At 41.5% G+C, this 18920-nt stretch overlaps 1 protein-coding gene across 2 annotated transcripts in view; it reads left to right on the top strand.

Moving 5' to 3' along the window:
• The window catches only part of MANEAL (mannosidase endo-alpha like), a 59277-nt gene that overhangs the window by 21835 nt on the left and 18522 nt on the right, over window positions 1-18920 (top strand). The window contains exons 2-3 of one of the 2 annotated variants that reach the window (XM_077481821.1): window positions 8860-8896; window positions 12017-12542. In XM_077481821.1, coding sequence (XP_077337947.1) covers window positions 12068-12542 — 475 coding nt within the window. In that variant the 5' untranslated portion in view covers window positions 8860-8896; window positions 12017-12067. The remainder of the gene's footprint in view (window positions 1-8859; window positions 8897-12016; window positions 12543-18920) is intronic. The other variant, XM_077481820.1, reaches the window with a different exon arrangement.

Here is an 18920-nt window from a genome sequence, read left to right as displayed (position 1 = left end):
AGGCCAAATATCTTGGGTACACTATTGGGAGGGGGGTGATAAACCCCCAGTCAATAAAGTCGAGGCCATACAGAGTTGGCCACGTCCCAACAGCAAAAAACAGGTACGAGCCTTTCTGGGAATCGCTGGCTATTATCGACGATTCATTCCCCATTTTGCTTCTCAGGCTGTGCCCCTCACCAACCTGACAAAAGGGAAAGAGTCGGTCATGGTTAAATGGTCCCCAGAGGCTGAAGAAGCATTTCAGTCCTTAAAAACAGCCTTATGTAGCCAGCCAGTGTTGTACTCACCAGACTTCTCTAAGGACTTCGTTGTACAAACTGATGCATCAGACGTTGGGTTAGGAGCAGTGTTATCCCAGGTCTGGAACGGGGAAGAGCACCCAGTCATTTACCTCAACAGGAAGTTGAAGTCCCATGAGGTAAATTTACGCCACGATTGAGAAGGAATGTTTAGCAGTGAAGTGGGCTCTAGATTCCCTTCGGTACTATCTGCTAGGTAGGCACTTTGACCTGGTGACTGATCACGCTCCTTTAAAGTGGATGGCTCAAAACAAGGAGACCAATAGAAGGGTAAATAGGTGGTTCCTGGCCCTACAGGAATTTAACTTTACAGTTAAGCATCGCCCTGGTGTTAAAATGGGGAATGTGGATGCTTTGTCTCGGATACATGCGTGTCTGACTGCTTGTGTTACAACCCCAAGGTTGAAACAAGAGGGGGGGGGAATGTGGCAGCAGGCAGGTAAAGTCACCTGGTTGTATCCAGGATGGGAAATATGTGTGCCCTAGATTCAGGCTTTATGCAGACTTGTACAACTAGAGGGGAAGAGTTAATGAGCCCAGCTGAAGTAAGTGGGCTCATTAAGACCTCTACAAAAAAACTCCAGCATGCTTAGGGAGATGCTCCATCCTGGAACCAGTTTTGTGTTGTATAGACTGGGGAGTGTGACACCTGTTCTGTACGGTGAGTTAACGCCTGTGTGGCAAACCTCTACAACAGAGACAGGGACTGGTGCAGCACAAGGCTGCACTCAGTTGTTAGACAGGGAATCTAAGTGTGTAATTAGAGGTCAAGCTGACCATGATTTATTTTCATGTTTTATTTTTGTTTGGCTGTTATATGTTTCACTGCATGTAGCATAAATAAACCGCATCTTTTGTTTTTTTGCACCTACAATGCTGTCTGCTGTGCCTGATTTTGTGTTGTGAACCCATCCAGGGGGTCACACACACCCGCTGCCGAGCTAACCCCTCACAATATATATATATATATTTTAGCAGAGGCGCTAGAATAAAATGGTGGGGTTTTCTTTGTTACATAGTATTTGCATATTTTGGAAAAATACACTTTAATTAAATTTAGTGAAAACAAACACTATATAATACTTAATTTTTTGGTAACATATAAAAGATGATGTAACACTGAATAAATAGATAACATATCACTTTTTAAAATTGCATATGCAGTGGAATGGTGCCAAACTACAGTACCTAAAAATCAATATAGGCAATGCTTTTAAAGCTATCATAGATTATCAGTTTAGAGTTACACATGAGGTCTGGTGCTGTAATTATTGCTCTCACTTTTTCTTGCAGCAATTTCTCACATGTGTAGTGCAATCACCATTTACATGTGTGCGGGACCTACGTGCACATTCACATTTGTGTGGGGGTCGGGGCACTTACATTTTAAAAAAAAAGTATCATTCATATATTTTTTAACACTGTAGCTTTATTTTTTTATCAACTTTGATGCCATTACAAGGAATGAACAACATCCCTTGTGATAGCATAGGCTGTGACTGCATATCATGGGCTGTGGCAGCTGCAGGCATCTTCCCGGTATAACTACTGAAACTCTAGGATGTCATATAATTTCCTACGGATGGCAAATGGTTAAAAAAGGTACTAGGTTTGCTTAATCCCCCATTCCTCCTCAGCACATACTTACTTTTTTTTTGCTCTCCTGCCTACAAGGTGCAAGTGCAGTTAGGAAATCATGTTCTGTAAGTGGGCGTTGGGTCCCCTTTTAAAGCAAGTCCCCCTGTAGTGATGTATTAGGTGGAGCTAGTGCCCATATATATGCCATGATGGGAGGGGCTTGAACTGAGATGGGGCATATGAACCAAACACCCCAGAGATATTTACATGCAGTCAGCTACTGCTAGGGCCCAGTTCAGGGCTGAAGTCCCAGGAGAAGTGTACAGTATTCAGTAGGTGCAGCTGCAGCAGTCCTGTCTCTGATACGGCATGCAGGGAGCTGGATGCATGGAGCCTAATGGGTCAGGGCAGAGCAATCTAAGTGAGTACTAATGACCCTGGGAGGTGGAGAGTGACACCCGGGAGTGTACCCTGCTGGTTAGAGCTATGCAGTGGGACATAGAAAGAGAGACTGGTATACTACAGAAGACACCTTGTTAACCTTAGCTGACAGAGCAGGATGCTTCACCCTGTGAATCTTGGTTTGAATAGAGCAGAATGCTACAGATATAGTGTACAGTTAGACGGGTCTCAACACATTCCTTTCTTAGGAATATAAAGGCTAATGGTCGGAGATGTTGTGGGGAGGCCTATGGCAAGGAGTTGGGCACAAGATGGCGGAGTCTTTTAACTAATAGCAGTGGGTTGTTGTTATATACGAAAGAGGAGATGGGGTGGAAACTGGTCTAGTTTGGCACCAACACACATCCATTCATGGTCCCCCTTACATGCTAATCTATTCAACAATGGGAGCCAAAGCAATTACCGAAAGCTTCCAGTTATGAAGGAGCATATGACTCCCTCCATTTGACAGTGCAGGACCAAAACGAAAGGAAGTTAAGGATGTGCTGCTTGGGCAAAGCACAGGTTCACTTTAAGATATAAGACAGGCAACCTTCCATTGCCCTAACCTTTCTCTACCACATCACTGTAATCTGAAAATTGAACTCAGCTTCAGTTTTCTATGAACAGTACATAGGAGTCAGTCATATATTCAGCAACATGGTTGCCATACTGTAAATACCAAGCTGACTTTTAGTAAAATAAATGTATTAGTACAGTATTTGCAGGTTGTACATGATTTACTGTGGGCTGATAGGGGATTAGGAGGTAGATGACAGCGAAGTCTACATGAGCAGATTGCAAAGTAGGTCAGATCTGCCCCGCAGTTTGCTCATCCTTGTTATTACTACCGCTTTAAAAGATGGACATCACATCCATCCATCATCCATCTTATCCAGTTTGCTCTTCCCTATTAATAATACCTCTTTAAAAAGATGCACATCGCATCCATAATGACTTTTTTCTTTTACGCATACCAATAGAGCTGGCCAAACACTTAGTGACCTCATCCTTTGGAAAGATTTAGAAGGAATATGTATTCAAATAACTATGCACATCCATTAAAAATCAGCTGATCTCTGTTTTACAGGTTACAGTGTGATACAGCACTGCGCCTGGTTATCTTTATTTATGCTACAGTCAATAGAAGCCTGAGCTACATTTTGCATCTTTCTGATGTTTTACATATATGTCTTCAGATGTGATGGTTAATGTGCATTCACGTGTAGATTGGTATATGTTCATACACATTGAGAGGCATGCAGAAGTATTCTCTTATAAAGAATATAAAGTGAAAAAAATGTTACATACACGTTTGTGTGTCATACAATATAAGTAACGAAAACTGTGTCACACACAATATAAAAATGTACGCATTTATAAACCCAATGTCCATTGTGTGTCTATAAAGTGGTGATAGCAAAATAAGTTTAATCTCAGAATTCCAAACTATGCTCCTCAAAATTGTACCACCTGGAACTTCACTCCCAGATTATATGACTTCTTAACTATAGGTAGGTTAATATTTAGTATATTAGGTTATTTAGGATATTTTGAGCGTTATAAGGTATTCTAAAATATTTTACAGAGGATATTTAACACGGTTTTTGAAAGACAAGTCCAGCATTTAATGCATTTTTTTCATTGGGGTAGACCCTAATTCAATTTTCCAAGAAAAGAGTTTATGGTTTTGAGATGGATGGAAGAAGTAAAATGAAGAGAATATTTGAGTACCTATGGCATCTATGTTCAAAATCCATTAAAGTTAAAGTGACACTAAACATATCCTTATTCTCCAAATATATGTTTCTTCTTGTGTTTTTCTGCCTTACTGTAATGTCTTCCGTTATCTCCCAAATATCCTTTGTTTCCTCCTGATTTCCTTTGTTTGGAACGAGCAGTGCAAGTAAGTTGCAGTCATATGCACTGTTTATGCACACTACAAATCCCATAGTTCATAGTCCTTAGTCCAACTCAAGAGAAATCAAGAGATGGTGGCTACAATCGTACATACAGGCTATTGGGACCATGGGGAATGAACAGAACCACCCTCAAAGTCAGATCACACCAAAAAATAAAAAGAAATTTGGAGATCTGGAGGAGGCTGAGAACGATAGAATGTACATTTTTGAGTTAAGAATATAATATTAGAATAGACTTTTTTTTTGGTTTTCTTTTTATGTAGAGTTTAGTGTAACTTTACGTTGATTTTCTTTTCTTTTTTTTTGAATGCCTATTTATTTTATGCCTACTCTTGGGTCGGCCAGGCCTGGCTTGCTTCTGCTTTAGTGTCAAGTGGCACAGAGGTTGATTTACTAAAGGCAAATGGGTTGTGAACCTTGTAAGTGCAGTTGCTGCAGAGCCTAATAAATGAGGAGAAGCTCTGCTAACTTCTATTATCCAATCGGGTGCCAGGAAAAATGCTGTTTTTTTTTTCTTGCATGTGATTGGTTATTCTTTGTAAAGTGAAGCTTTACCACCTTTACTAAGCTCTGGTGCTACTGCACTGGCAAAGTGCCCAGTCTTTTTGCCTTTAGTAAACTAACCCCACAGTTTTCTGTTATTTGTATGCCTATTCTTGGGTCAACCAGGCCTGGTTTGCTTCTGCTTTAGTGTGATGTGGCCCAGTTATCAAACTAGATTTTAATATTAATATCACTGTGTCACCTTAGTCTTTATATTTCAAAAGTGTTGGTTCATTTACCGACTGGCAGTTGTTTGGGGATAGATAAATAATAAATGAACCATTACAAGGAGAAGGAAGAATGACACACAATGAGTTTTATCAGCTGAGCTTTTGAACCTCCACTCCATCTCCCACATTGTCTATTTCTTTGTGCCTTTTCAGTGACTCTTGTTACTTAAAGATTCATTGGAACTTAATATCATTAAGAGAAGTGTAGCCTTTAGCTGAAATAGAAGCCATCTAGCAGATGTCTGATTCGAGTGAGTATGCATTACACGATTATTTGAAATATCGGGTCATTTATTTACATAACCAATTTAATTCTATCGTTTTCACAGGATTTAGGGTCGAGTAATTGTAATAGCCAGGGTGTTTACTACAGGGATGTGATGAATGGACTACATTTTTCATAAGTACTAACTAATAAATCACCAGTAGTAAATCAAATAAGGCACTAAGGGCTACGTCTATACTATGATAACAGCATTACCCTACCGAATGAGCAAATGGAAAACATGAGCTCAGCTGTTAGTAGATTGGGAAGACCAACATTTTATACACTCCTAAAAGCAGTCTGAGCTGACAGAAGCATTTTTTTTTTTTGACTGAGCAGATGGTTCAAGACAAGCTCAGGTTATGATGCATTAGCTTTTCCTGTGAATGGCTAGCTCTAAATTTGTAGGACATTTTGCCATCAGTTTTCAAGCAATCTGCCAAGCACATATTGTTTCCCACGAAAACAAACAAAAAAAATGTGTTTCTAAAAGCAAAGTTATAAAGCAAAGATTCGCCGCCATCCAACACTAGTGGGGGATTTGGATACTGAAGCTAGTGGAGCTTAGCATTGGTAGGAATAGCACTTTAAGCCCTTGTACACACGGTTGGACATTCTGACAACCAAATGCGTTGGATTTTGTCCGACGAATTTTGTCAGACAGATTTTGTCCGAAACTGTTGCATACACACGGTCGGACAAAGTTGTCGGAAAATCCGATTGTACATAACGTGATGACGTTATGTCGTTACGATGGGACTACGTTCAGGCTAGTAGCCAATAGCTTTGGTCTAGGAATTTGTTCTGAGCATGCGTGGCACTTTGTCTGTCGGAGTAGGCTACACATGATCTGAGTATGTCCAATCGGAGCATGTTGTCGCAAAATTTTATAGACAAGTTGGGAAACTTGATCTGTCGGATATTCCGACGGAAACAGTCCGATGGAGACCACACACAGTCGGATTATCCGACAATATGGTCCGATCGGACATTTTCCGTCGGAATCTCCGACCGTGTGTACAAGGGCTAAATCTTTTACAAGCTGGCAGTTTGTTTGTTTTTTTTGCAACAGGCTTGCTTTAAAATATACATAAATTTCCAAATTTGTCAAATGCTTGGCCATTATAACTGTAACTTGCTGGATTATAGTAGCACTAATGTGACACAGATCCTTTGTCCATTTGAAAATGTATTTGCTTCTAGTGAGATGGGATAAAAGTAACCTAAACACATCCATAATGCATAAAGCAGTAAAATGCCATTAGGCTTTTCTTCTTCACTTGCAGATGGCTTTGTAAAGATTCCTGAATTCGATCAGGAAATTAAAACCATAATTAAAGGGGCGTTTATTTGTTTTATGATAAAATAATCAGAATTTACTTTGTAATCGTGTTTATAACAAACAGTAATTGATTTTTTTTAAATTAAAATAAAATCGGAAACTGTGCTCAAAAGAGGTGTGGTATGTGAGCCAATGGTAAATGTAGATTTAAAAAGATTAATTTAGGTTACTTCCAGAATAAAGTATTGTTATTATGTGAAGGAAACAAAGATAAAATTAGGGGGGTTTACTAAAACTGGAGCACACAGAATCTGGTGCAGCTGTTCATAGTAACCAATCAGCTTCTAACTTCAGCTTGTTTAATTAAAGATGAACTGCAGTTTTCTCACATAATTTGTAATAAAAACAAGCTTCCCTCTTTGCATATTATTTTATATATACTCTGATTCTGTACCTGCCAAATATGCTGCAGAAATCTCCCTCCACTGAGTCTGGCTGCAACCATTTTAACTGTGGGCAGCTGAAGCTGCTACCTGTTCACTTCCTGGATTTACACGGACACACCTCTAGCTCTGCAGCTCTCATTGGCCCTTGTATGTCTCATCCCCCCTCCCTTCCTGGCAAACTCTAATGAGAGTGAGAGAGTGAACAGTGCATGATGTCATAAGCCTAGGTTTTTTTATCAGACAAGAAACAGGAAGTGGGCTATATAAGGTATTTACTGGTATTTACTATCCAAAGTTAAAACAACAAGGGCAGAGGATTTAATAGATGGAAAGATGAAAAAATAACTGAAGTTCTGCTTTAAGCTTTAACAATAAAATCTAGAAGCTGGTTTTTATGCAGAGCTGCACCAGATTTTCTGTGCTCCGGTTTTACAGTTTTAGTAAATCTCCCCCAATGTGTTCACTATTGGCTCAAAATATACTGTATATTCTTATGTTTATTTGAATCCCCCATTTAAGATATTTTTGTTTCTGTCAAAGAAGGAAAAACTCACGTGGTAAACTTTTTCTCAACTCTAGTTTATTTTTTATTTTTTTTAGTACTAGACTGTTAAATCAGTATTTAAATGCCCCTTTCTGTTCTCACTATAAAATAAACATAACTAAATGGAACTACGTCAATGTTCTGGACATTTCTATCCAAAACCACCCTATAACCCATTACACCTATGGTTTGGCCAGTCTCCAGGTACAAATGATAGATGGCAATAATCCCTACTTGTCTTGTTATTTAATTTTGTAGCAAGCTGATATATACCGTGTATAGATGGACCCAAAAGTTAATACATTTCCTTGAATAAAAGATTTTGGAGATCCCCTACCAAAAATATTAATCAGGCCTAAAAATAAATTTAAATACATTTCAAATAATTTAAAAAATAGTTTCCATCACACCGATAAGCTTGAAAATCCTCGGTAGTTGAGCAGTCTCTGACCTAATGCATTCTTTAATGGTCTCTTATAATTTGGGAAAGGTCGCTCTTACTAGAGCTCGAGTATTATGCCGCGTACACACGACAGGACTTAAGTCCGGCAGACTTTCGACGGAGTTCTGACGGAGTTCTGACAGAGTTCTGACGGACTTTCCCAATGAACGGACTTGGCCACACACAATCACACCAAAGTCCGACGGATTCGAACGTGATGACGTATGACTGGACTAGAATAAGGAAGTTCATAGCCAGTAGCCAATAGCTGCCCTAACGTCGGTTTTAGTCCGTCAGACTAGCAAACACACGAGTGGATTTCTGGGTCCGGCAGAGTTCTGTCGGAAAAATTTGAAACATGTTCCATTTCTAAAGTCTGTCAGACTTTTGCAAATCAAAAGTCCGCTGCAGCCCTCACACGTTCAAATAGTCTGCCGGAATCATTCCGTCAGACTTTTGATGTTGAAAAGTCTGGTCGTGTGTACGGGGCATTAGTTGTCGCGCTATAAGGAATATCTAAATGGCTTTCCATTTCTGCTCCTGAAAATTGCTAGCTTATGCTTTCTGTGTGGGAAAGTATGTGTGAAAAGATAAATACATAACACTCAAAAAAGAAATGGTAACATATACTGTATATTGGAACTATTAGATCTACCATAGAAAATGCTAATAGCAGAAATAAATATATTTTTAAACGAAACCTGCAGTGTGGTATGAAAGCTTGCCAAGGTCGCCTAATGGGTACTTTAGCTCTCTGACTGTCATGCTGTTACAATAATGGCTTTGGTACATTATAAAATCGCAACTAGTATGTATATCAGGAGTTTTGATTTCTTTATGACTTTACCTGCATGCTTGTTCCAGGTCAGTGTCTCAAAGTACTGAAGCCAGATAGATCCAGGTATCTAGCATTATCTTTTTTTGAAAATGTTAATTTTATTTCGTTTTATACAATACATGTTATAACAAGCCACACATTGTGGGCAACAACCGGCCACAAACTTACCGGTACAAAAATCAGTACAACATAAAAGGTATCACATAAACTTGTGATGTATCCCCCCTTAACTTTGCCCAGATAGGTACACGAACATTCCTACCTCCAGCTGGAGGCAGTCTACCATAACACAAGGATACAGTTCCGCGACTTCCCATATTATCTAGCAAATATCCTCCATGGAGTGGTGACTTTCTCCTCCACCCCCCACCCCCTAGTGACATGGTTCAATTAAGGAGAGTTGCCCATCTCCAAATATGCAGTGCTCCAGTTCTTCGACCACTCACTAATTTCTAGCCCTATAAGGCAATCTCCTGTCCAAGTTACTATGCCTACCAAGGATCCTGGGCTGTGTTCTAGTGTGATTAATCTGATGCCGTGTCCATGGAAGCCATCCACCCCCCCCCCCCCCCCCCCAAACCTTCTCAAATTTGTTCAGAGCCCCTCTGCTCAAGTATGTAGCCTTGTAAAAGGGTACTGCTTTGTTGACCAATATTTTCCAAGACTCCAAAGTCGGTGACACAGTGCTCTTCCATGAAAGGATAATTTTCTTTTTAGCATAAAACAGTAACGGGTAAGACTGTCCAAATGGCCATGGTGGTGGCCAGAAGCCACCGAACACCCTTGCCAGTCTAACCAGGGTGAGGTAGATTCTGTGTAGGAACTTGTAGTGGATCAACCTATCTCTGCTAGATACTAAATACTGGAATGCAGTCCCCCACATATCGTCCCAGTCGTCTCTGTCCAGTCCCGGAGCCATGGCCTCCCAAACTCTCCTGCAAGGATCCCAATAGCAGGGTTTTTTCATGGAATAAATCTTTATATAATCATAAAACTGTTTTTTTGCAGTGATTCACTGCAGGTCAGTAGCTCTAGGTCGCTGGGCTCAAGGTCAAGGGGCTCCCTACCAAATTTTGAGCAAAAAGCATGTCGCAATTGAATGTACCTAAAGAAATGTGAGTTTGGCAAATCATATTTTAGTTTTAATTAATTGAATGACAATAAAGTACTGTTTGATACAATGTGGAGCAAGATTTTAATACCATATTTGGTCCATACCACTGGATCCGGGTAACCGAAGAAGTGGGTTAAATTGGTGTTCCTCAACAGAGGGATATTAGGAGAAAGTCTGGTTGGGCTAGGCATTAGCCCTCCCTGGGCCATGACCCATGACATCATTACTGAGTGCATGGAGGATGTCAGTGGGTATGGGGCTTTTAGACTGCTGTATACCAAATTAGACAGCGCCTCGTAGGAGCCCACATAGGCCACCTCCAGGGATACAGAGGCATCATCAGGAATAGTAGTCAGACAGCGGTGGGCCACGGTCAACTGTCCAGCCAGGAAGTATTTGTGGAAGTTAGTAACTGCGAGGGCCCCCTCCCCCCAAGGCTGTTATGGTATTGGTAATTTGAGACGGGGGATTCCTCCCTGCCACAAAAAGGAGGAGATCATGGCATCTATTGATTTAAAGATGGACTTGGGGATCCAAACCGGGGAATTCCTAAGGTTGTACAATAGAAGGGGTAGAATTATCATTTTTGTCAAGTTTATCTTCCCAATGAGAGACAGAGGGAGGTTTTTCCATACCTGAAACTTCTAGGTCATTATAACAAGCAGCAGGGAAATATTGAGATTGATGAAGTCAGACACTGAGTTAGTAATCTGTAGTCCTAAGTATTTGATTCGAGACACCCATTGGAGGGGGATGGTGGGGTCAGGTGGGATAGGAAGCACAAGGGGAGTATTTTGGATTTAGACCAGTTGACCCTGAGCCCAGAGACCCATGTGAATCTGTCTAAGCCCTTGTACACACGGTCGGAGAATACGTTGGAATGTGTCCTATCGGACCGTGTTGTCGGATAATCCGACTGTGTGTGGTATGCATCGGACTGATTCCGTCTGAATATCCGTCGGACCCAATTTTCCAACTTGTTGGAAATATTTCCCGACCAACTGGGCCGATCGGACATACTCCGATCATGTGTAGAGAATTTTGATCGGACCAAGTGCCACGCATGCTCAGATCAAATTCCTACATCAAAGCTATTGGCTACTAGCCTGAATGTAGTCCCATCGTAACGAAATTACGTCATCACGTTCTGAAAGATCGGATTTTTCGACAACTTTGTCCAACCGTGTGTATGCAACAGTTTCGGACAAAATCCGACGGACAAAATCCGACGGATTTGGTTGTCGAAATCTCCAACCGTGTGTACAGGGGCTTTAAGAGTGCCAACAGCAGCGAGATACATTTGAAGAAGTTAGGGCCAAACCCCATGCGTTGCAGTAAATGAGTCATATAGCCCCAGTCAATAGAATCAAAATCCTTTTCTAGGTAAAAAAACAACTAGCATTATCAGCTATGGCAGTCTTTGTATTTGCCTTACTACAGGTTTCCTTATTAACACTTTACGGCTGTTAAACAAAGCCATTTTCTATGTACTTCTGTGGTCAAAATACTCCCTTAAAGTGACCCTGTTACTATACCAAATGTGAGAGGAAAGGCATTTCTGTAAAAGATGAATGTACATACTTAGTGTACTTTTCTTGCTGCCTGCACTGCTGAATGCCTCTCCAATGTCGGAAAAAGGTCCCCCAAAGTCCACAAGGAAACTCAGGCTTTCAGGACCGTTGACCTCCTGAGTCCCCTGCAGCTTTAACTAGTTTCCCCTGCTGACCTCCAAGTTACCACAGAGTCCTGTAGTGACATGAAGGTCAACTGAAGAAACCATCATGATCTGCGGTGGTCCTAGGAGATCAACACTGCTGTTAGTTTAGGTTTCCCTGTGGACTTCGGGGGACCATTTCTCTGAATCAAATCCTGTGTGGCAGAAAAAGTATGTGCAGTCTTATTTTAGGGATATGCCTTTTTTTGAGACTTTGGTATAGTGTTGTGGTCTCTATAAGCTTACATCAACCATGAGTAATTCATCAAAACATTATAGAGTTAACAAAATATCATTAACATATAAATATTATATTATTGATATCAAGTAATTTCTTTAACTCATTTCCTTCCAGGTCTAACCAAATGGGAATATATATATAGAGTACAATAATACTATCAAGAAGATGGCAAGGCTTAGAAGAAAGGCGTGCATTGCACTTTTCCTATTCATGCTTTTTATATTTGGAACAATGATGGGCTTGCGAACTTTGAAACCCACTGATGGATTTTCTGATCTTGCACCTGGTCTAGAACTAATGCCTTTTGGTGAACAGTCTGAAAGACGCTCTGTTTCTAATGAAGTTATTTCTCAACCACAAGGTACTGCAAATGCAGTAGACCAAACAAAAGTCTACTATGATCTGCATGTTTTCTACTACATGTGGTATGGAAACCCAAAGTTTGATAATAATTATATCCACTGGGATCACGTAATGGTTCCTCACTGGGACCCCAAAATATCGGCCAGTTACCCCAAAGGTAGGCACAGCCCTCCAGAAGACATTGGTTCCAGCTTCTACCCTGAATTAGGACCATACAGTTCCAAAGACCCAGAGGTCCTAGAAGAACATATGCGACAGCTCAGAGCAGCTGCTATAGGTACGAAAGTATTTTGATTGTCTTTTGTTTCATCTCCCAAACTTTTTAGGAGTCTGTTTTAATGATATCAGAAACAACTTGACTGCTGATATAACTTCATGGACAGTTGGAGAAAACTGCATAATAAAATGAAGGGTCAGGAACGGGTAAGGTGAGTGGTGAAGTTTCCCCTGCTGCAGTGTTTTCATGTTGGGGAAAGACAGAAAATCCCACTTCAGCTCAGCAAGGTTTTACCCTTTCATGACCAGATCTTTTTTTTTTTTGCTATTCTGCACTGCACTAATTTAACTGGTGATTGTGAAGTCATGCAATGCTGTACCCAAACAAAATTTGTATAATTTTTTTCACACAAAAAGAGCTTTCTTTTGCTTGTAATCACCACTGGATGTTTTTTTTTTTGTGATATAAATACAAAAAAATGAAGAAAATTTTGAAAAAAATAATAATTTTACTTTCTGCTATAAAACAAATGTCATAAAAAAATTGTACAAAATCAAAACTGCGCCTACAAACTATGGTATATATACTGTAATTTTTATATTTTTAATTTTTTTATGCTACTAGTGGTGGCAATTAATGACTTTCAATGGGACTGCGATGCTGTGCCATGGCAATCCGACACTGACACTGGGGGGAACTGACTAACTGCTACTGACATTAATACAGTGATCAGTGATAATACTGTCACTGTACTAATGACACTGGCTGGGAAGGGGTTAGCATCTAGATTGATCAAGGGGTTAAATATATGCCTAACTATGTAATGTGTGTACAGTGTTCTGCTTTTACTAAGGGATCTCTCAGTTTCTCATCCCTGCTTTGCAATGAGCACAGGACCCACTAGAGACGTCGGGCCCTCAGGCCACCCTCATGACATCTGTTTCTGATTGTTGGTCAGAGACATTCACACCAGTGGCTTGCTGGAGGTCATTTTATAGAGCTCTGGCAGTGCTCATCCTGTTCTTCGTTGCACAAAGGAGCAGATACTGGTCCTGCTGATGGGTTAACCTTCTTATTGGTATTCCCGAGTGTGGCTCGGTGGGATTTCAGAACCAAAAGCGGTAAGCCCTCAGGATCGCATCGCAGGATCCAGGAAGAGCTTACTTACCTTGTGCCCTGGATCCTGCGATGTCTCCCCGCAGTGTGAGCAGCTCGTCCTCCTCTCGATTTATCACGGAGCCGGGCTCTATTAACTGCGAGCGTTGCCACGCACGGGGACAGAGAACGGCGCCAAATTCAAAAAGTGAAACACACACTATACATACAGTAAACTATAATCTTACAGATTACATTATTGTATGAAATTATTTCACATCCCTTCTGTCCCTAGTGGTCTGTCCAGTCCCCTGCATGCAGTTTTATATTATAAAAACTGTTCTTTCTACCTGCAAACTGCAAACCGTCCCTTTGCATTAAAAGTGGTTTTAGACCAGCTAGAAAACAGCGATAATAAATTAGAATCACTTGCAGAATTGAGCGATAGTGATTTGTGGGGAAATTCATCATCAAACACTTAAAAGTAATGACAGCGACAATTCTGTAACTGAGCAAATTTCTGTGTTTTTGATTTCATTACATTATTGAATAATTTTTATTATTATTATATTATTATTTGATATAATTATTTATAGTTATTTATTATATTATAATTTATGATTTCAGTTTTCAAACTATATCATACCCGGGATGTCTACTAGACTCTGGTTTGGACAGATTTAAGTGCGGTATTCCTAAGAATTACAGGCCTACAATATAAAACACCAAATTTCCATGCAAAATAATTGTACCACTTTCAGCACAAAAAAAGGACCTTCTACGGCCCTGTCCAGCTCTCCTAGAGTAACTGCCTGTCTCCTGGAATCTCATCCATGCTCTTGAGACTGTGCTGGGAGACACAGCCAACCTTCTGTCAATGGCACATATTGATGTGCCATCCTGGAGGAGTTGGACTGCCTGTGCAACCTCTATAGGGTCCAGGTATCACCTCATGCTACCAGTAGTGACACGGACCCTAGTCAAATGCAAAACTAGTGAAAAACAGTCAGAAAAGATGAGTAGCTAAAAAAATGTCAGTGGCCTCCACCTGTAAAACCATTCCGGTTTTGGCGGTCACTTCATTACTGCCCATCTAGTGCACCTGTTGTTAGTTTCATGACTGGTGTATGGCGGATGTGGTGGCGATAAAGCCCTCTTACTAACTCAGCAATACCTTTAAAAAAACATGCAACATAACTCTGGATTTAAATTGCCTTAGCAGCTCTTTATTAACAATCATAAAAACATATTCCATTTTCATAACCCAACTTTTTTACCCAACTTAACTGACTGACTATGCCTCAGGTTAATGAAGGAAGGTTTTTTCTATTGCATCTGCTGTACCACCATCCACTAAGCATCCTGGCCCTTAGCCGCAGTTGCATCGGCTCAGGGACAAACTTTTACCATTTTCTCACCTGATGCAGCCCGATGACTGATAGCCCATTACTTCCATGATAGGGAAGGTACCTATACCAAGATGAACCTGAGACCCCTGCCAACTGTTACGACTAACCAGAACCCGGAACATCACCCTCCCCCCCTCTCCTTTTTCTTTTAAATGTAAGCCAAAGCTTACCATGCATAATAGAAACACAGACCGAACCCACATATAAACATACACACAGGCCTATAAAACGGGATCCCACAAACAGGTGGGGCACGGGATTCCAAGCTGCTCTGCCTCCAGTGCCAACTGACAGAATCTGTCCCACTGTAAGCGAGAAAGCGCATCAGCCACATCATTCTCAACACCCAGGACACGAACAGCAAACACAAAAACATTCAATTGCAAACACAACAATACCAAATAACCCAGTAAGTGGACCTCAGGAAGGAAGGAAGGAAGCCGACAATGTTAATGGAATGCACCACACCCATATTGTCACTGTGAAAACGGACACACTGGTTCCTAAATTTCAACCCCCAAAGTTCTATGTTCAGCACTATAGGAAACAATTCCAACAGTGCCTGGTTATGAATGAGATCAGACCCCACCAATTCCTCAGGCCATCTGCCCATGCTCCAGCGGCCACGAAAGTAAGCAGCATAACCCGCCGACCTTGCTGATTCCATGTACAAATCCAGTTCTTCAGCCACAGGACCCATCCAGAAAGACCTCCCATTATAATGTTCAAAGAATATGTCCCAAACCCGCAAGTCATCCTGGTGCTCCCGCCGAATGCGAACAAAATGATGCAGTGCCTTGACCCCAGCAGTGGCTGACGTCAGTCTCCGGCAAAACACCCATCCCATGGGCATAATTTGACACGTTAAATTAAGTTTTCTCAAAAAAGACTGCAAATCCTGTAACTGCACCTTGAAACGTCGAATGACCCTAGCCACCATCCCCTCGAAGGTCCTTGAGCGTATCAATTGGCAACTGGAATTCGGAAAGTCAGTATCAATGATGATCCCCAACTCCGTAGTAGTCTTACCCTGTGCCGAAGGCACCACAAAAACTTGTAAAACATGTTGCAATGTGGTCAACAAGATAAGACAAGACGTATCTCCCGGAGGGCCTATTACCAAGAAATCATCCAAATAGTGTAAAATGGACCCAAGTCCTTGATGACTCATTCAAGAAAAGAACTGAACTGTACATTTCACAATAAGAACAGGGAATGGTGCAACTCATTGGCAGGCACTGGTCAACAAACTAGTTCCCTTCCCATCTGCAACCCAACAGGCGAACACTATCCAAATGGACCAGCAAAAGGCGAAAATTCGATTGGATATCAGTCTTGGCCATGAGAGCCCCCGGCCAAACCACCTCACCACCTCATCAATAGATGGGTAAGATTCAGTATGTAACGAGGGATCGATTGCATCATTCACAGACCCCCCCCTTTGGATGGGAAAGATGATGGATAAGGCAAAATTCACCCTACCCAACGCCACCTCCTTCTGCAGTTTTCCAGAAATTACTTCAGGATGAACATAAGCCGACTTCCAGCTAGCCGAACCGGGGGGGGGCACTTGCCAACGAACTAGGAATTGGAAAACCCTCCTTAAAACCTCACAGCAAAGTATTCGCTGCAGCCCTATTTGGATACGGTTCCAATTTTTCCACCCTCACTGGTGTCCTTTTTTCCAGAGTTGGCTGTTTTCTTTCCTTGCTTGAAGCACTTGGACAAGGAATGTTAACCTCTGCAACTAGAGCATTTGTGGTGGAGACTACATGATCCCCCGAATTTGCAGGTGCTCTCATTAAACTGCCAGCAGAACCCCTTGTGTTTTGTGGCCGCTGGTGATGAGGTATTGGCACCCCCCGGCCCCACCAGGAAAGAGGGATGGGGTGACCCTGACCTGTGTCATGAGCTTCATCCACAAGCCAATGTCTTTGTGATCCCATCGAAAGGACGGTCTCACAGCCTTCCACTGACAGAACTGCTCGTCATAGCGTAGCTACGCCCCCATAAACCCACTGGGCCTCACTTATGGAGTCCAAATAGCAAAACATTGCCAAACAATTCTCCGGCACGTTCTCCCCTATTACACTAGCCAATGTGTTAAACACTTGGAGCCAGTTGGTGAAAATCTGTGGAATAAGTCTATAGTGACACTTCTCTTCTTCCTCTTTTTTACTCTCATCAGGTTTAAACTTATCCAGGTTAAACTTTTCCAGCGGCAGCAGTGAAAAAATCTCTAAGTAGTCCCCTTTCCAAATCTTCTCCCTAATCTCCGCTTTCAAATGAGACCCTAAGAGGCCCTCATAGCACATATAAACTTTGCACTCAGCAGCATCCCCCAGACGCACCCAGTTGAAAGATGATGACTCCCCCTGGGTGGTCCCCTTTTCCTTTCTAACCTGCCACTCCCCTGAAGACCCTGGGAGGACTGGAGCCGTCATATCTGTTGTAGCGGGCAGCTGCGAAGCCGTAGGCACCACTAGCAGGATCAAATTGGTCTGCATGGCATCATCCTAGAAGGAAGCCTCTTCTAAAGAAAGCCCACAAACAATTTGCTGAAGACAAGCAGACTAAGGACATGGAATACTGGAACCACTTCCTGTGCTCTGATGAGACCAACATAAGCTTATTTGGTTCAGATGGTGTCAAGTGTTTGTGGCATCAACCAGGTGAGGAGTACAAAGGCAAGTGTGTCTTGCCTACAGTCAAGCATGGTGGTGGGAGTGTCATGGTCTGGGGCTGCATGAGTGCTGCTGACAATGGGGAGCTACAGTTCAATGAACGAACCATGAATGTCAACATGTACTGTGACACACTGAAGCAGAGCATGATCCCCTCCCTTCAGAGACTGGGCTGCAGGGCAGTATTCCAACATGATAAGGACCCCAAGCACACCTCCAAGACGACCACAGCCTTGCTAAAGAAGCTGAGGGTAAAAGTAATGGACTGGCCAAGCATGTCTCCAGACCTAAACCCTATTCAGCATCTGTGGGACATCCTCAAACGGAAGGTGGAGGAGTGCAAGGTCTCTAACATCCACTAGCTCTGTGATATCGTCATTGGGAGTGGAGGAGAACTCCAGTGGCAACCTGTGAAGCCCTAATGAACTCCATGCCCAAGAGGGTTAAGGCAGTGCTGGAAAAAAAAGTGGCCACACAAAATATTGACACTTTGGGCCCAATATGGATATTTCCACTTAGGGGTGTACTCACTTTTGATGCCAGCGGTTTAGACATTAATGGCTGTGTGTTGAGTTATTTTGAGGGGACAGCAAATTTACACTGTTATACAAGCTGTACACTCACTACTTTACATTAAAGTGTTCTTCAGTGTTGTCCCATGAAAAGATATAATAGAATATTTACAAAAATGTGAGGGGTGTACTCACTTTTGGGAGATACTGTATTTCTTTGCAATGGGATAGCTTATACATTTTCATCATGTACCGCTCACTACAAATCTGTTGGCTGGTTAATAGTATTTTTATGGGACATATTCCTTTTTAAAAAAAAATTGAAAAAAAAACAGGAAACAGAACAGAACCACTTCAGGCAAAAAATGGACACACCTGATCCAAGGTGCTAATCCCGGCTCATCACCGTAGGTAACATCAAGAAGAGAAGAAAAGATTGATCGTACACTTGAATCCAAAAGATGCTGTAGAAATTTATTTATTGTCATGAGCCAGACAAAATTGCAATGATGATCAGTTGATATGTTTCACACGAAAAGAGCTGTGCTTGTTTACAAAATGACAATAAAGAAATTTCTACAGCATCTTTTGGATTCAAGTGTGCGATCAATCTTTTCTTCTTTTAGAAAAAAAACAACTACATGAATCCAGAGTTTTATCAGCAATATCATCCAGTGTAACTATGAGATTAAAATATTCCAGAATTCGTGAGGAGTTCATCACTTTGAGTCTGAATGA

This window comes from Lithobates pipiens, unplaced genomic scaffold (genome assembly GCF_037356315.1).
Source record: "Lithobates pipiens isolate NorthernLeopardFrog02 unplaced genomic scaffold, aLitPip1_a1.2 Scaffold_16, whole genome shotgun sequence".
Classification (NCBI taxonomy): domain Eukaryota; kingdom Metazoa; phylum Chordata; class Amphibia; order Anura; family Ranidae; genus Lithobates; species Lithobates pipiens.
This window is presented reverse-complemented; position numbering and strand designations above follow the sequence as displayed.